Source organism: Leptosomus discolor, chromosome 14 (genome assembly GCF_034619465.1).
Source record: "Leptosomus discolor isolate bLepDis1 chromosome 14, bLepDis1.hap2, whole genome shotgun sequence".
Classification (NCBI taxonomy): domain Eukaryota; kingdom Metazoa; phylum Chordata; class Aves; order Leptosomiformes; family Leptosomidae; genus Leptosomus; species Leptosomus discolor.
Genome location: NC_141404.1, coordinates 14,740,052 through 14,757,344, shown reverse-complemented (window position 1 = coordinate 14,757,344; position 17,293 = coordinate 14,740,052). Strand labels below are relative to the sequence as shown.

Below are 17,293 nucleotides of genomic sequence, written 5' to 3'. Positions count from 1 at the left end.
AAATGCAGTCATCTGTTCCCATGAAAAACTATTAAGTATACTTAAAAGAAAAATCAGACTATTTTTGAGCAAAGGAAAAATGGATCTCCACTTAAAAGCTTTCCCTCTATGAAAGCAGGAGAGAAATGTTCAATCCTTTCCTGAATTTTTAAGGGGAAAAGAAACCCCACCATCAACCTATTTCCTTTCTATTCCTTGTCATTCTATTTCACTTACCACTAGAAGACGACAAGATTTCTTCTTGTGTCTAGTACTCACATCCCCCCTCCCCCCCATGAAGTTCTTGCTTTGTGGCCCACTTTGTGGATCCGAATACTTCCTGCTCAGCTGAGAATCCCTCGATATCCCCCAAACCTTATGGGAATACAAGCTTCTTGCAGAATCAGACCCCTGTACAGACAAGAGTCCTTTAGCTTTAGCTTTCTGTTATAAAGCCTTATGCTTATCCTGAAAATGATAAGTAACCTGTTTTGAATCTTTATTTTAAGCCTCAGATGGTACACTGAAAATAGGCTGTACTGTACCATACGTTACCTCGATTTATGTGAAACATCGCATATTGATGCCTTTATAGACAGCAACTTAGTGTTTCAGAGGACTCTGCATGTTACAAAAAGGGCAGCAGGTGTTATTTAGACTAAATTGACCTTGAAATTGATTTCTTTATTTTACGACTTACTGAGGGGAGATTAATACTTTTTTTTCCTGCAGCCTGAAACAATTTACATGGTAATAGAAGGCATAGTCAGTCAAATAAATTGCTGGAAGTAGTAGTGTTCCAAGACAGAAAATATGGATCTTACTTGCATTGATTCTTTCTATCCCCAGGGAGTAGCTAAGACTTTTAACACTGGAGAAGGACTGCCAAAATTTATTTTTCCCATTAAAGGCAGAAGAATGGATAGTAATGTCTATAAGCTGACATTTACTCTAAACTATCAGTTCGAGAGGTGGGGAGAAGGGTGTACCTCACATAAAATTTAGGGAGTGTTTTAATGTTATTTGATTATTTCTGTAAGGGCAGATGGATAGAAGAGGAGATCATAAGAAAGTTCTGGGAAGCCTGATATGGAGACAGCACAGCTGCCCTTTGTAACACAATAGCCTTTGATACTAGCCTGTAAATGGTTGTTGCAATTCCACCTCTGAGTACCAAGCAGAAATCATCTCAAAATACAAATGTTCATGGAAACAAGAGACCTAAAAGAAAATACCTGGAGGAGGCACTGACAGGAACATGACGTGTAGTTCTACAGGAGAGAGAAAGAAACATTTTCTTTATTGTGTTGCCACAAATGCTGAAGTGATGTCTTGGAGTCTACAGGAAATGGAAATCACAAGTGCATAGTTAAATGCTTTGTCAGTGGCATGATACTTTGCATAATATGAACATATATGAGATATTTTTATGACATACTACTTGAAAATGAGTGTGAATGCAACCCCACAAAACAATTTTTTGTTTGTTTTTAATACAGAAACACTGTATAAGAAAATACCTTATAGATGAAGATCATGATGATCATCCTGGGGCTGGGAGTAGAGAATTAATCTCTTTTGTCTATCAGAAAGCTGCACCTGAATGCTATTATTGCAGCTGTAGTGAGTCGATGATTACTTCAGTCTTTGTAACACAAGAAGAGATTGGAGTTTGGCAGATACCACTCTGTCCAGGCCAAGCTTCTGGCACTGCTGGAAAAGGAAGTCGGGCTTCTCCTAACAGGCTTCAGATAGTTTGGACTTTTGTTGGAATTCTCTGTCCCTTAAATATAACTTTTGCCTGAGGAGTTTTGCTAATTTTGCTTTTATTTTCTGGCTCAATGTGCCCTGGATTACCACAGGAGGCAAGCATTTTATTAATATGGAGCACATAACAAGCTTTCTGAGTAGGGGTCCCATATACAATGTTGGTCCAAAGCTGTTTGTTACTGGTTCACGGGGCTGTGCAATGCTCGGAAAAAAGCTGTGGGGAAAAAAAGCAGTGTATTTGCAAATTACCTGTTTAAGGTAGCATTTTTGTTTGGAACTCAGGGCATTGCCTTCTGGAAAAGAGAGAATTGTGTATAATAAAATCTGCTGTCTCTTTGTACATCTGCCAGCCTGCCTCTCCTAGAGAGTTTCCCAAGAGAAAAATGGTTAGCTTGGGGGTTTGAATTCTTACAGTGCCCTTCACAAGCACTGTGAAACGATGATCTAAGGTCAGCCATGCAACCTATGGCATGGTAGCTCTATAAGAAGGAGGAGTATGCTAATTAGAAGACTGAGTGGAAGGTATTGGGCTCTGAATATAAATAGTTGAACAGACTTTCTACTGTATCTCTATGTACATTCTGTTTGTATGATGGGCGTGATAACAAAGTACAAGTAAAATGGGTATGGGGTGGCTGAACTGTGGGTGGTAGCGATTAGATAAAGTAGCTAAGGTGAAGGAAAAGGCAGGAGAGTGAAACGAGTAAATGTGAAGGAAACTTGAAAAAGTAGAAAATACACAGCTTATCAGTGATACTGCAGTGAGCAGGGATGTGGAAGCACTATTAAATTATGCAGAGACTAGAAAACAGAGCAGATGATTTGCTTGGTGTTTGTTTGACGTCAGTCTCTGAGAGCTTGCAGCTTCTCACAGTGGACAGAAGTGATTGCTTTCCTTTGTGGGAAACAGATGCAATTGGACTGTAGGAATTTGTCTGGTGGCTGGTTTTGATGGTAGTTTGGCATCTACGTGTCTTGTAAAGTCTGTTTCTTGGCATCTCCTATGAAGAAGTCAATGGCTATGTTGAACAGAGAGCAAGGGATATTCCTATTTATTTCAGGAACTAGTACACTAAGTGGACACACACTGCATAAGAACGCTCTTTTGTGACTTGACTTGTAATATATAGAAGAAAAGTGAAAAATAATATTTTCGATACCACTAGAGATGTTAATTTTTGTAACCCATAAATTCCTTTCATGTGTCAGTGGCAAACGTAATATGTTTCAAGCTGCTGTGTTTCTGCAACTGCTGTCTTTTGAGACAGTTTATAGACATTAAACTTCTTTTTAGGTGAGAAACTAGTATAGTACTCTGTATATTAATGCGTAAATGGGGATGTAGAGAGATGAAATCTGGAAAGGTGATGCAGTGGAGTTACTATTGAGTCCCTAAAATATGTTGTGTCTACTGGATCATAGCACATACCCTATTAATAAAAGATTATTTGGAGGCATACTTGAAAGTAATCATAATTAAAAGAAGCTCACAGCAGTTACTCTCTGCTGTCTTTGCCAGACATGCCTCAGTTTCAGCTTATCTGACTTTCATTCCCAAACATTAGGAGGAACTGCATAGCTTCACTTCAACATGCAAACCTGATCTTGGACAGGACAGGCAAGACGACAGGAGGCTAGCCCTGGGAGACCTTTTCAAAGTATAAATATGGATGTAATGGCTGTATTTGTTAGGGAAGAGACAAAAATTTAATGTGCCAACTACTTTCTAACATATCCTTTTAAAATAGTTCTGATTACGGACTCGCGTCTTGCACTTGTATTTATTTTATCTGTATTTAGATACTGTAGCACTTCTACCATGTATTTAAAAAACTCTCTAAGCCTTTGTTTCTGTATTGTATTAACAGCAGCATAGTCAGCTTATTCTCACACTATCTATCCTCCATTAATACTAATAATATTTCTTCTCCCCCCCCCGCTTCTCTGCTTTCTGGTCTCTTTAGCTGTAACTCCAAAGCCTTCGGAAGATGTGCCCAAGCCCCAGCTGGCTTTGTGTCCACACTTGTGGAATGCCAGTTTAGGTGCAGAAGCTTCAGGAGGGATAGAAAACTAGGAAATTTACACTGCTTTAGGGTGGACCCAAATGTAGACCTGTCTGTGAGGATGATGAGCCAGCACAGCCATGAGCCTGCCTGCTGAGTACGCAGCATAGCCATGAACCTGCCTGCGCTGTAGTGGTTTGCAACAACATTACATGGCTGTTGCCAAGCAGGCAAATAAACCAGGGTCCTTCTAGTGGAATGTGGAGTCATTTTTTGAGAAGATGCCAAGTGAATTTTGGGCAGCTGAGAAAATGTCGTCCAAACTTTCATGGCGAGGCTGTGCAGACCTAGTTCAGGAACCGTACTGGACTTCTTGACTGAGCTTCTGAAAGACAGTATCTGTATCATCATCCTGTCCTTCCCATGCATGCTTTTCTGAAATAAGGTTAAGAATACTAGCCTTCTTGGGGATCATTAAAGTAAAACCAAAAAAATGTTTAATTTAGTAAAGAGGGCCTAATGTGTAACATGAATGACAATGAAAATCTCTGTAATCAAACGTTTTACTAAGGCTCCTCTGAGCTTAATTGTAGTGCTGCTCAATGTTGATCTTTATTCCTCTTATGTAAAGTGCAAACTACTCTGTTTAATCTGTCTTGTTTTGTGTGGTTTTTTTTTTTTTTCCTCCTCTCTCTTTTCAGGACTATGAATCTGATGTTGTGACTCTGGTTTCCAGTTCCAAGAACAGTCCTCAAGGTCCAGTAAGTAGAAGCGTTTTGCTGAATCAATTATATTCTGTAACTGAGTTTAGGTCTTCTTTTAAATTGTTCAGTCATCAGTCACTGGAACCAATTTTTACTTGTGTTACCTTGCTGCTTTTGAAGTGACGGTACTTGAATTTACTTAAATGCTCTTTAATACTTGAATATGGAGTATAGCAAAGGTCTGTCTTACCAAACTGAATAAAACTGATTAGAGTCATTGCAGTGTAAGTTCACTAACAGCCCAGTGAACCACTCTTGTGTGCTACTGACTCTATCGTATCAACATGCAGACTTGGCTTCAGGTTGTGTCTCACTGCTCTGCAGAAGACAGCATTTAAATTGTGGGGTGGGGTACAACTGCAAGCCCCCCTGAAATTCCATATTGTAACAATGTCCCCAGCTGAGGGTCGATACAGAAAAAGAAAAGAAAAGTTTGGACAAGTTCGGTGGCACCAAAGCGTTCCCAAGAATAATGCTGCTGTTTGCTTGAAAACTGAGTAGGACAGGACCCACAGGAGCTGCCTTATACTGGCTTAAAGGATAGAAATGATCTAGTTTGTCTCTATACGGCATCTATCCTTCATTTTCCCTTATAATAGTGTCACTTGGCAGGAAATAAGTGTACTATAAAATAAGTTTATGTTAAAGTGTTCTAGGCCTGATTTACAAAGGTGCTGACGATATTCGGTAAGAGTTCATTGTTCATTGCAATCAAGTCCCTTTAATCTTTTTTTGTCTCTCTAAAATGCTAATATCATGCTGTAGGGCTTTTTCAAGTGTCTCTGGTTGGGTGACACCAGCAATTGGTGTTATGTCACTCTATGCGCATTTGGGGTTTTTTGGTTATTTTTTTCTTCTGATTATCTAAATTGTATTCCCTTAGAATTGAAGTTGTAGGAATGTGGATTTATGCCAGAATAAGGAAATATACAATATTTCAAGTGTTTGCCAAACCCTTTTTTCCTGTTTGCAGGCATGATTAATGCAATTTTAAACATGAACCTTAAACATTAAAAGTTCCTTGAAAGAAGGCGGCGGTTGGACTTTTTCCATAAGAAAACTGTCTTTCAGTTTGAAATCACTGCCTTTTGAAGCAGCTTATTCACATTAACGTAAATATAAAAAGATCTTGAAAGACTGAAATTTTTACAAAAGATTTTTAATTTATCTGATGATGATTTGACAGAATCCTTTTTTACCCCATATACTAAGTTTTGGAAGAATATCTTCTTTCAATAATTCTTTCTGCACTGACACTTCCTTCCTACTAGAAAGCTTTAATAGCTACTGAAAAGTTGCAACCTTTCTTTTAGTTCATCAGAAGTTAACTCATAAAATAATGTTGTGAGAGATGAAGGTTTATTTTAGAAACTTGTTTTTGTGCTTCATATATTTGCATTGAAATTAGGTTTGTATCGGTTAAAAATGAATGTTTTGAAGAATGATGTAGTCTCTTTCTGGCAGAATGTATTTTCTAAAATAGAAAATGATCTGCTACAAGTGTAGAACAAATTTTCATAAACATCTGTCATTTTGTATTGAAAAGCTCCCTCTTCCCTTTTATAAAAGGTAGGGGAGGGGCTTTACAGAATTTGTGGCCCAAACTTAACCTGGAAGTTCTAATTTTTTTATTTTTAAATGTTTTTACTTTATGGTTGAATCCTTTGGTTGCTCTTGCTTATAAGAAAGCGTCCTCAAACTTCAGAGTACTGCCTTAAACCCAGGATTTCAATTCTCTTGCTTGAGCCTCAGAAACTTAGACCTTTAATTGTTGCTTCTTTGCTTATTTTTGGGTGAAGGGAAGGCATGTTTAGCAGTGTATTGTGATCTGCTCAGTAGGGTTGTGATGGGAAGAGAAAAGGATTTAACATTTTCCATGGTATTTATCATGCCACACAACCATGGCATAAAAAATAATGCTAAGAGTTGAGCTTATTTCTCTTGAAATAACGCCGTCTCTCTTGTTGCCTGAAAAATTATTTGTTGTGATGGATGAGAAGGAATACATATATTTTTCAAATGTGTTGCCAGATCATTGCTTATAGAACAATCTGGTAATAAAAGGAGAGTTGACAGATGAGAAGTCACATGCATCCCAGAATGAATTATTGAATTATGCCCCAGTTCCAGAGCCTGAAAGCCTTATTTCCAGGTTGGTTTTTTTTTTTGGATAATTGTTGGCTGCTTTTCCTGCTCTTAGTGACAGATCCTATATGAAAGTCTAATGCAGCTGAAACTCACAGCATGAATCTGCTTCTGTGTTATGTAACTGAGGCTTCATTGGAATGGCTGGAGTTACAGTGATATAGAACTGCAGTGGTATCTTGGTGGTGAATCAGATCTAGCAAACTTCATGTTTCCTGATAGGTATAGCTGCTTAATAGATTGTTTCTTAAATAATTCAAGATGTTTTCATTAAGCTGAGTGATTGTACCTTTTGAAACCTCTGTTTTGTTCTTAAATCTCATCAGACAATCAGTAGTACCTGTGGAGTTAAGAAAAATCTAACTGAAGAAGTGACTATTGGGAAGCTTTAGGAAGTTGTCAGATGACTAGCTGCCAGAATCTAGAGGGCTGTATTCGGGCGAGGATTCTGCCATTTTTGTCCCTTTTGTTACGGCTTCCCCTAAGTGCTGTACTCTTCTTCTATCTGTTCTTTTATACTCTTCTCCTAGGCTACCTTAAAATTTCATTCTTGCTTATTTAAATGTTTATGTTTTCTAAAATGTCTTTGCTTTTTCCCTAGTCTCCATTTCTCAAATCCTTGTCTATATATTGGTATTTGATAACAAATATCATGTGCTGTTTTTAATCAAGAGATGTTGAGAAAAGGTACTGGAAGTAAAATAGGACTCTTCAGGGTAATTCAGTAGGGAAAGTAATGATTTTTGCTGAGAAATAAAATTGCTGCAAGAATTGCTGCCTGTGATCTGAATAGAAATGTGATAGCTATAGCTACCTGAAGTTACTTTATCTCTGCTGCTGCTTCAGGAGAGATATCTATTATCTTGAGATAATGGCTTGCAAAAAAATTGGATTTCTTTAAATTTTAGATTTCTATTGAATGGAATATATCTTAGCACCAGTGTTCTTAAAAAGTAAAAATAAATAAGTCTGTCACTACCAGGGACAGGAATGGAATTGAAAGGAAAAAAACTGCTCTTCCCTAAGCATCGTCACAGAGCATTTGGATAATATGTTGGGTGGGAGGGGAGAGTCTTCTGTGCAAGGGAGAAGGGAAAGTACCTTGTGCAGCTATCTCAAATGACACTGTAGAACTGATCCAACTTGTGAGAATAAGAAAAAAATCTGGGGAAAATCTTGATATAAATGTCATTTAATGATAAATTAAATGAAGACTAACCAGTTATTCTTAAGTTCAAACTTCTGTAATGTATTGGTACCCTTTTCCGCTTCCATCAGGTTATGACATGGGTGTTATTATTAAATTAGGGGGATACATTGCTGAACGTTTATTAACAGGGGCTAGCCTTGCCTAGAGTGGTAACGGTGTGGATGTCACCAAAGTTGTAGCTGTTTTATTATTCTTAGGAAAGCAGATCTCTAGGATAAGTTAACAGAGGTTGACATTTTGATTTTTTCATTGATTAAAATCAAGTTTGGTGTCATCTTGGCTGGCACTAGAGATGATACTAACCAATGCCTTGTTCTCTTAGCAGCCTTCCTTCCTTTCACAATCAGAAGTTCTTCTGCTTATGTGCTTTAGCTACAAAGTTAAAAGTCAGTCCAAATAAAATAAGAATAAGAAATTTCCAACAGCTGGAAATTCAAATGCTAACAAGCAGGTGAATCTAGAGAGCTGCTGAAGTGCCAGGTAAAGTTTGCTAGAAGATCCATGCATCTTCTGGAGTATTCATGGTTCTGGTGTGGAAAGAAAAGCTGGGGCTGGACAGCAGCTCCGTACATAGAGAGAAGACATACCCAATGAAGGGGACACTTACGAATAGAGTGCATGTCTAGGTAGGTTTTTTCTTTTGCATTGTTATTCGTGAAGGCTAAGCCAAACTGATGTTTGAAGGCTCTTGAGTCAAGTTTGGTTGCACGCTTACTTCTACTGGGAAGATTAAGGAAGTCACCCTATGAGCTAAATGAACTGAATTTAGAACCCTTTTAGAAGGGTTCTTCTAAAAGGAATTGCAGAACAAGTAAAGGAGAAAACCAAATGTGTTTGCTACTGTTAGTAACATTCAGGTTTTGGTAGTTGTAAATACTGGAATTTAACAGACTTTCAGGAAGGAGTTTGTGAGCATACTCACAATCTAAGAATAAGCAAACAGATTAAAAAAAACTGGAAAAGGCCATGTCTGGATGAAAGTTGTATAAAAGTTGTATAGAAGTTGTTTTTCACTGCTAGCAGTACTCACAGTAGCAGTAGGGGTGGAGTGCTCAATTGTATGCGGGCTGCCATAGATGGAATGCAAGAGACTGTAATAAATAGGATGTAAATATTCATTTCATACAGCAGTTCTGTAAATCTCCATTTGTATAATTCAAGTAAAACTGAAGGGAATTTGGTAATTTTGTCCAGCCTTTCCTTTGAATCTTCTCCTTTTGGTTTTCAGTCAGGAGTTACAAAAATATAATACTGGAAAAGAAATGAATAAAACCATTGATTTGCATAAATATTTGCACAAGCAAGATTCTAACTGTTGTATAGGTGCCCATCAAACAAATTCTATTTGGCTGTGAGAATTGCATACCGTTCATTTTTATGCTTTTGACATTCTTAGAGGCAAATAAATTGATGCATCATTAATTTTAAAAGTATTTATAGATCTGTTAATATTTTCTTTGGTTTTCTTTTGTATTCTGCTCATATTAACAATGTTCGTAAATATCAAAACCCAGAATTAAAAAAAAAAAAAAAAAAAAAAAAACCACACCAAAAAGTAAAACTAGAAAACATGCTTCTAAAAGCCAGCCATAAAAACTTTTGAGAATGCTGATGGATGAGAAATATAAACTAGATGAAAACTTGCCCCACAAACAGCCTTACCCTGCCAATGGCCCCTTTTAACTTCCCTTAATTGTTTTGCTGTCCCTTTTATACATGCATTGTGATCTGTATCGAGCAACTTATGAATATTAATTTTCTGCCATTTTTGAGGTGACTTCCTGTAGGACAGTATATATTGCATAACGGTAAACCCAGGATTTTTACGCATTACAGTAAACTAAAATCTCATCAGGACGCCTTTTGTTCAGTATTTTCTGTCACAGGGGAATGACAGTGGTGGTGATCGCTGAGATTTAAAGTGTGATGACGAGATGCCATCTAGTGACAATTTGTAGGAAATTGTAGTCCACAGTGTGCATTTACAGAAATGTTTTCTCTTTTTGAGGATTCAAAGATTGTCCTTCAGAGGAGAAATTTAACCATCATCATATTACTCAGAAGTTGTTTTTCTGGAAAAATGTTTTGCACTAGGTTCAACTTCTGCTATATTAAACGTAGGGCACTGGTACTCAATTCTTTTGCTTCCTATGCTTGCCCACTGCTGCTTTCCAAATCATCTCATTTCTCTGGTAAATGTAAAATGTGTTTCTTGATGAATTTAGTGGAGTAGTATTTCATCAGTTCTACTCTTACCTGGCAGAGAAGATAGGTAATTATGATAGAAGAGAAGCTATTTTGAATATGCAACTTTTTTTTTTCTTTAAAGAAACAGATTAAATTAAACTTGTGAGCATTTGCATATTTTTTTTCCCCTGTTCCTTATTGGAAGAAAGAAAGAATTTTCTTCTTCAGTTGCTGCTTAGAAATATCAGGTACATAAAGTGTCTGAGGTTTATTGTCAGGACAGTAATCTTCTTTTACTGGGAAAGCACCAATTTGACAGAGATTGAAATTAGGTACCTAATATTTAAGTAATATGCTATGCTGAATGGTACGTGTCTTTTGCTGGTAAGAGACATCTGGTTTCCCTGGAGAGAGCCAAATCTGGTTGGGAGGATGCTGTCTCGCTGCATCCTGGGAAAATCGTGTCTGATCTAGTTGATTTTGTTCCAGAAATAATCTTTGGAGTGGGTTGCCTGAGAGTGCACAGTGAACACTGTCCTCTTGACCATATTAGCACAAGTGTGCAAGGAGAATGTCCATGTCTTTATCTATGGCAAATGATTACAAGTTTTACAGGATATAATTTTGATGTCTAAGAGTTCAAGTTAACAAAGTCCAGAACAAGTCAGCTACCTCTCTGTGAAGCTGTCTGTAATTGGCAGCTTCTAATTTACTTACCAGAAAACAGAATGTTCTGATACTAGTTACATTTCTCAAAAAGAGTGACTGTTTACAAAAGGTGACATAACTGAAGAAGTGATTTCATAAATGTCCTCGTATCACAGAGTACATTTTATTACAAGATATTCTTAACCTGCAAGCAGTCCATTTGAGAAAGATCAAAGCATTTCATAATAGGCTAACATTTTAGCGGTAATCTATCAGACCCGGAATAAGGGTTTGCAGTGTTCCTGTTTGAACGGACATGTATAATATGTTTCTGCGTGTAAATGAGCTTGACAAACACAAATTAGGTGCAAAAATTAAAACAATTTAATTTGCAATTACCATATTTGGAGATTCTGGCAATCTGAATGTGTTTAGGTGACCAAGTGACTGAAAACAGACTGCATTAATTTTATTATTAGTAAGGGAAATAGTTCCTTTTTTGATTTCTTTTAAAAATACTGTATCCTTTCTTCCTTTGACTATTCATGTAGATCCACAGGAGCTATGAAGGAAGCAGAGAGATAGATTTGCTTCTGAGGAAATAGCTAAACATCCATGTAATGCAGAATAGTATTAAAAAGAAGGCGGAAAGAAATAAGCTTCCAAAAGCAATCTTGTAGTATTGACGTTTTTTTTCGAAAACGAAGAGTTTATGAAAGTAATTGAAGCAATTGTAAATTCTGCATGTTGCTCATCAGTGTTTTCCAATTTACATCCTAAGAACACTACCAGTAATTTCCTGCCTAAGTAGGATAGAAAACGTTGTTAAGAGCACCACAGCAGTTATACTTGGTGAGACTATCGTGCATGATGTTTTATTCTAATATGGCTAGTAACAGGTGGTATAAACGCATAAGAACAAGCAGATGTGCAGTAATCTTTAATATGTTCCTAAATTTCTCCAACTTATGACTTAGATATAACAGCTTGTTAAGGAAGTCTCTGGTTTTGCCTTTTAACAACCTGTAATAAACATTTTTCCTGAGATTTTCTTCTAAACAGGTTTTGAACCTGCTCATCTCTTTGACGTCTGCAGCATCTTTAATTTTGTCTTTTGACCATTCACTTGAGTGGAGCTTCTGCCTACTTGGGGAATATACAAGTTTTCTAAATTGCTGCTGTTTTATTTTAGATTTTTATATAACATTGGAAGAAATCTGCTGATTCTTCTTATTTGTATATGTTTGTATACAAAAAGTCATGGTAGAATAGTTCAGAATTACGGGATGTATCTAAATATCTGGTTTATGCCACATGATTTTTGATTGTTTAAATGGACTGCAAAATCTGACATGAGTAAGCTTGCCAGTTTAATGTTTATAGCAATGTTATAGCTGTTCCTAATGCCCAATATAGTCAGAGTAAACTGTGGGTTTGATTAAACGTTTCTATAATGATGTTATCAAGGCCTCAAACATCTGAAATATGGTAAACAAATGTGCGAAAGTACCAGTAAAGAGAAAACTAAAACTGTGAGGCCTGAAGAGCATGTGCCAGAGTGTGGGTGTTTGCTATTCAGTCTCCATTAATAAAACACTTCATGGGTGTAGCAACAAAGTATGAGTCACTGGAATGAATGCAAGGAACGAGGACTTAAGAGACTGGAATCTGATCTGTAAACACCCTACTAGCGGTAATGAATGGCGAAGTTCTTTTACAATATCTCCGAGAAAGCTCAAAATACCAGCTTTGAGACATTTTTTTTCCAAATGGAATCATTAATCAAATATTGCTGGAAGATCATTGCCTACAATTGGACAATGGATCTAAAACTAAAATGAAAAAAACCCAACCAATTACTGAAACAAAAATTATTGACAAAAGATTTTCAAAAAAGATGTTTTACCCTAGTGAAATGAGACTGAAAATGAGAAGTGGAATTACCCACTTAGAGAAGTAATGTGTCCTGATAAGACAAGTTTACGTGGAATCCAGCCTGAAAGTGGGAGTGGTTTAGGTCTGAATCAGTGAGATGATAGTTTTGAGACATAAAGCATCAGTGGAGGAAAGAGACACTTTGAGGAAACAATGACAACCTGTTGCCTCACAATTAAAGATTTTCCTTGTTCCCTCCAGTGACATAAGTATCTGTGATATTGAAAATCTGTTCTAATATTCATAATGTCTGTTTGCTCATTAAATTAGTTAATTCCTACCAAATACTGGGATAAATAATAAATAGTAAATTGAACTCCCATTAGCATCATATACCGTGGCTAATCTTACCCCTTGGCTCATTGGTTGAGTGCAGGTGTAATAGTTAATTAAATGAAAGTCAAATTATATTTTTAAGCTTGCAAAACAAGTTCTTCCTCTTTCAGTCAAATTATAGTGTTTTCCAGTACTTTTTTTCCACACAGAAAGTAGAATGGGTGTTTTTAAATTAAAAAAAAAAAGTCTTTTTATTTACCAATAAAATTATAATAGTTATTTGCCCTAATCGAGGGGGAAGAGTAGAGAAGAAGCTTTAAGAAGACAATCTTGAAAGGTACTACAAAAAAAGCAAACATTTTCAATATTTTATAAATATTTCCTGTTTTGTGGCTAAAAAGGTTCCGCTGTTTCAAATTAAACTCCATGCAGAAATACGCTGTTTAGACCATTGTGTTTAAATGCAGAAGGTCAGGTTTGCCATCTGTATCTTTCGGAGTATTTTTTTAATTGTATTGGATTTTTGTATGTGTAAAATAAAATTATGGACAGAAAAGAACTCACCAGATAACAATAGGGTGAGATTATTTCTCCTAATATCAGAGTTTAAATGATTCTATTTTTGCTCCTCCTCTTATAGAGCAGCTAACAAACAGTATCCTGATCCACCTAGAAAGGATTTTCACTGCAGGCTGTTGAACAGCTGCAGAACTGCAATGGGACCGGGGGGGCTGTGGTTTGGCAAGATATTTTAACTTTGAGAGATTGCTCTGTGAATCTGCACCCTATGACAGATGACACAAACATTCACAATACAATAATGTAGCACTTAAATCACAAAATTTCTGTAGGCACAGAAAATTTCTGGTGATGCCTCTCTAGCTTCTTTTCAAGGGAACTGCTTTATATGCTCCCTGCAGAGCTACAGAACTTCTATTTGTTACAGTACAAGGTCAACAACAGAAGCTCAGTCCAGCAATATTGATAATATCTTTCTGGAGAGGGTGAAATTTCACCGTATGTCTGCCTTAAGTGTGTCTTAATCATTGGGAGTAAATATTTAAATACATTGTGAAGAGTAGAAGCCACTTTTTTGTTTATCTGCCTCTGCATGTGTGTCAAATCACCCTTTTGTGTGTGATTTCTGTAAATAACTGCAACAGCAGATGCTAATTTATATGAAGAATTAATGAAAGCCTTCAGGTGTTATGTCCCTAATACCTTAAAAATATTTTAAGATTACACTGTATGGTTGCTATTAATGTTAATTTTAGCAGGCTCTTTATCTTTTCTCCTGAGTCCTAAATATGTCTCTGTGAATTACTTTGGCCCTGAACTGACATATCTCTTTTTCTCAGTTAAGAATACATTCATTCAGTTGAAAGAACTGGGACAGAACCGTTGTCACACATGTATCTCCTATACTCTGTGATTAAAAATTTCAGTGGCAGTCAGGCATGTCTGGGTATCCTCTACGCTAGGATGAAGCCAGTGGCCTTTTAATGCTGTATACAAATAAGGTAGCTTTTATATGCCATAGGAAAAATATCATTAAAAAAGTAATTTATTGCAGCTATGCAACTGTGCTTTGGGCAAATGCAGCTAGTGTTTTGGGTTGTTTTTTTTTTTTAATGAGAATATTATGCTAAATTTTTATGGGCCTTTTCAAAATTTTAATCAAACCATTCACACAGAAGTGATTGGTAATTGCCAAAACTAGTTGTGACTGGTGATTTTTGTGGTGTTTGTGGTAATCTAACGATGTAGAGAAATTCAGAGGATAAAGCCTCTGTATCCTTTTATATTAAGGAAACCTACAAACTCATGGTTGTGATCTCTATACACCTTTAGTTTATGACAACAAGCAAAAGTATTCTCCCTGACAAAGCCATTAAATGACTATCTAGTGTCAGATGTGTTTGCATCTCAGTATTCTGTCCACTCAAGACATTCATGTACAGGCAAACTGCATTTCTTTTCACTAATGTTCATCTACATCAATAGTATTTTTGTATCAATGAAAAGGGCTGTTATCTCAACATTTTATCTCTCTAAAGTGTTAGCAAGGGCCTAAGGTATGTCCATCTTGCTTTAGGTTCATGGTCTCTGTTAAAGTGTGCTTGTGATTTTTTTTTTTTCTACCTAGAGTTCAGCCTTTCTGAACATTTCTCTTTTCCTTGAAGGACTATTAGGAAGTGCTTTTTGAACAAAGTGAAACAGATGAGTAAGTTACGGCTTAGTTCATTAAGCAAGATAAAGCAGCTTTCTATGCTTGTCCCTATTAAAAGTAAGTTGGAAGTCATTTTAATTTTCATAGTAAAAGGTCTCCAGGCCCTTGAGCCCAAACTAACAGCAAAATCTGATGAGGGAGAGCCCTTATGCTGCTCCATTTAATATGCTGGTCCCAGGCTTCTGGGTTTACCCATGGAATGTGTTACTGCATATGTATTTGTTCTTCTAGCAGGAACTCTAGACCCCCAGGCATCAGTGAAGTTCTGCTTGCTAATCAGAATACAGTATCGGTATTTTCTGCAAATCCTCATCTTATCTGTGCATTATTAGCAGTTTCTGAGCTAGTGCGTGACTAATTTCACAGTGAATCCAATTTCTACGTGATGTTTTGACTAACCCATCACACTGTCGAGCAGATGGTGTGGTGCTCTGCAGTACGCATAGCATTTGCCAGAATTATCACAGGTCACTCTGAAAAGTTGTCCAGAGTAGGAGAAGAGAGTGGAAGTAATTGATTGCCTTTGTGTAGGAAGCTGGCCAATACATAAAGAATGAAAGTGGAAGTGTCATAACACATCTTCCTAAATGAACGGAATAAACAGAAAGCAGGTAAAAACTCATTAGCAAAGAAAATGGCATGATTTAAGTTTTTAAAAAGGGGAAAAAAGTCACAGTTTGTAATATGCCTGTAAATGAAGTTAAATTCCCATGTTTCCTTTTCAAATGTGACCTGCAGGCAGAGAGGGTTCTGTCATAGATACTGGGTTATCAAAGACTCCGCTTGGTCTGGCTGATACGGCTTCAAAAGCCTTATCTGCACGTGCAGCTCAATATAACCAAAACAAAAGCAATAAAATGTTTAACTGAATTTGCACAGGCCTAGGTTTCGTATGCACTGTCAAAACATGGAAATTTCTGTTCTACCTTCTGCCTGCTGTGAATAATATAACTAAAAGTGAATCATGTAAATGAAGTATAATTACAGAGGTCCTTCTCGCGTATTGGTGCCCTTTCATCTGATTGCCTGTGGGTTTTTTTTTTCATTCCTGAATTATCTGAGGAACTGTACCTTTAAAAGGAAGTGGTTATCTGAAGTTCAAGTTCTATGTGTGTAAACAGTATTTTAACACCTTTCCCCACTTCAGCTGTAACAGAGGATCTCTAGGCTATTGTGCAATCTTTGTGGACAAAACCTTTTTAAGCTTCCTTTATTTTTTCAGGATTGGACAGAAGAGCTCAGGTTTCTCAAAGAAAAATGTTTACCTCTTTCATGCTGTTAGAGTATTTTTTTGGCCTTTCAAGCCCATGTTTGGCTGTGCATTGTAGTCTTGCAGAACATACTTTCTAGAACAAACAACTCTGAAATCCCCAGTAACGATAGTAAAATCCTGCAGTTTGACCTTGACTTGTTACAGCATGACTTGATTTTACCAATTCCTGATTAGCTATGTTAGCAGATTGGCATAATTTCTACAGGCAAATTTGCTGTCCCACTGTTGAAAAATGAAGCTGCTATCCCTTTAGTTAACAGGTTCTCCCTGGGGATTATTACGGTGTCAATAGCATTTTGAAAAATTGATGCAGAACTAATAAGGACAGGGAACTATGCTCATGCACATTTCATTCATCTACTTTTCTTTTGTCCCTTTTTTACTTATTCTCTAGTCCTCTCAGTCTTATCCAAGCCACTTGAAGAAAAGTGCTAGAAGATTTATTTTCAGTGGTGTTTCTCTTGCCTCATTTTCTTTAGGAATACCAGTTCAAGGTAGGATTAATTGGAATGGGGGACCGAAGATTTTTGTCTCTTACTTTGTGAGAACTTGCACCTGATGATTTTATAAAGCATTTATTTCTGTATGTTGGGTAGCTCTTAATGCTAGGTGCCATCAATATAGCCAGTCATACTGTCTTACAACTAAGAAATCACATAAATGTAATAAGGAAGAAGGAATGTATTTCTTTTTTTTTCGTCAAACAAAACATTGCTAATGCAAGAACTTCTGTTCTGAATGTGACTGTGCTCTTTCATAATGCGGAAAGACTGTGTGTGGGTCGTGCATCTTTTTAAAGAGGTTTTTAGGACATTTAAATATTCTGTATTTCTACAGAACTCTGAAGGTTTAGGATTGAGTCCAGCAGCCACA

General features: G+C 36.8%; 1 protein-coding gene across 1 annotated transcript in view; it reads left to right on the top strand.

Annotated features, from left to right (window-relative positions):
• RBFOX1 (RNA binding fox-1 homolog 1) overlaps positions 1 to 17,293 on the top strand; it is a 1,303,251-nt gene that overhangs the window by 147,276 nt on the left and 1,138,682 nt on the right. The window contains exon 3 of the mRNA XM_086472917.1: positions 4,454 to 4,513. Coding sequence (XP_086329043.1) covers positions 4,454 to 4,513 — 60 coding nt within the window. The remainder of the gene's footprint in view (positions 1 to 4,453; positions 4,514 to 17,293) is intronic.